This window comes from Sprattus sprattus (genome assembly GCF_963457725.1).
Source record: "Sprattus sprattus genome assembly, chromosome: 2".
Taxonomy (NCBI): domain Eukaryota; kingdom Metazoa; phylum Chordata; class Actinopteri; order Clupeiformes; family Clupeidae; genus Sprattus; species Sprattus sprattus.
In genome coordinates, this window is record NC_137921.1 from 10,579,195 (window position 1) to 10,581,200 (window position 2,006).

Consider the following 2,006-nt stretch of genomic DNA (forward strand, 5'->3'; position numbering starts at 1 on the left):
ACAAGCTATTGGAGTGTTCGAGAAATTATTTCCAAGGGTGTATATTTATATGTATATATAAAAAAAATATATAAATATATATACGTGCCAGCAATAAACATGGTAGATTTACAGTGCTCTGTACTGCATTTCGTTTCCCCGCTTAAGAACCGGTATGTATTTGATATGCTTGTCTCGCACACCTCGTCCAGACGGTCATAAACCGCCGCCCACAACCGTCTGAGGCTTCCAATGAGAGCTTCCCAGACGGTAAAGGGTTAAATGAGCCATAGGAGTGCGAGTGGGCGGGGAGGGCTCACGCCATTGGATAAGTAGAAGTGACGTAACCGGTATGAAAACCTAATAACTACTTGAGAGGGCAGACTGTGAAGTTTGAAAGAGGGTCTCAGAGTGTAAAGTAAGCACACGGCAAGAAGTAGGTTAGAACGTTTTCCTCTGGATTACCCGAACATCGTTAAGACCAAGCAACAAGAGACGGGTCATGGTGCAGCAAACGGAGCACAGCGAGGCGGACTGCGCCATGTCGCGGGAAAACACGGACTCTGAGGAAAGTGAGATGATGGCGTGCAGCCCAGTGCCTGTGAAGCCGGACTGGTGCAAGACGGTGACGGGGCATATCAAGCGGCCGATGAACGCTTTCATGGTCTGGTCGAAAATCGAGCGGAGAAAGATTATGGAGCAGTCCCCTGACATGCACAACGCCGAGATCTCCAAAAGACTTGGGAAACGATGGAAAAGTCTAAAAGACTCCGAAAAGACCCCCTTCATCAGGGAAGCCGAGCGGTTACGGCTCCAACACATGGCCGACTACCCAGACTACAAGTACCGACCCAAGAAAAAACCAAAGCTTGGCAGTTCTGCTAAACCAGCCACCCAGTCACCGGAGAAGCCCAGTAGCAAAGCTGCCAAGACTGCTGTCAAAAAAATCACTAAAATCAAAACCAGCAAACCGAACATTACAAGAGCACCTCAAAACTACAGGTATGTTTTTAACAACTTGAAGGTGAGCAAATCCGTCAAAAGGGAACTTACAGATGACGAAGATACTGATGACACCGACGACGACGACGACGACGATGAAGATGATGAATACGAGGATGACTTTCCCAGGCGGATTAAAATCGAGGAGGACCGAGTGCCTGTCCGACCCTATAGCATAGCCAAAGTCCCCTCAAGCCCCACTCTTAGCTCCACGGCGGAGTCTGAGGGGGCTAGCATGTACGAGGAGTCCCGGAAAGCGAGTGGAGGTCCCGGCAGACTCTTCTACAACTTTAAGAACATCACCAAGCAGGCCACGTTGTGCCCATCGTCTCTCTCACCAGCATCTTCATTCAGGTCCATATCAACTTCCTCCAACTCCAGCGAGGATGCGGACGACTTGCTGGTGGACTTCAGCTTAAACCTAGCATCCGGTGCTCATGGACCGGAGCTGGGAAACACGAGCTCAGGAAATCTGTCACTGTCCTTCGTCGACAAAGATCTAGATTCCTTCAGCGAGGGTAGCCTCTGCTCTCATTTCGAATTTCCGGACTATTGCACTCCCGAGCTCAGCGAGATGATTGCCGGGGACTGGTTGGAGGCGAACTTTTCTGATCTGGTCTTCACATACTAATGTTCAGGTTAAGTTTAGTTTGCAGTCGAGCGGCTGCCGACCATGTTGAGCACCCGGAGCGCTCTCAGTGACTTGGGGAGGGTTGCAAAGAAGCCGAAGTTGGATAAGTGAAGGGGATGGTACAGTTGCAAAAAAGAGTGACAAATGTCACCATGACAGGGTTTATGGATTTCGTATGAGGGCAGTCAGACTGCAGGGATGGAGCGGCATTCTTCTGTGTGTGTAATCCTGAACTATGCACATTCACTCCGAGACGACTCAGAGACCGTTCAGGACGTTTCTGTGATATCTGTGTCAAAAAAATGTTTCTATTTAACCAGTTTCGTCTCCCTCTAGTTTTGACCATTCTGAGCAACCCAAACCGCTCCAAAACCCAGGTATGGCAGGAAGCATT

At 49.3% G+C, this 2,006-nt stretch overlaps 1 protein-coding gene across 1 annotated transcript; it reads left to right on the forward strand.

The window, feature by feature from the left end:
• Positions 1-481: 481 nt before the first annotated feature.
• Positions 482-1,612, forward strand: sox11b (SRY-box transcription factor 11b; the record flags this gene model as incomplete). The annotated part of the gene is made up of 1 exon (XM_080833072.1): positions 482-1,612. One exon carries the CDS (start codon positions 482-484, stop codon positions 1,610-1,612), a length of 1,131 nt encoding a protein of 376 aa, XP_080689198.1.
• Between the last annotated feature and the right edge of the window lie 394 nt (positions 1,613-2,006).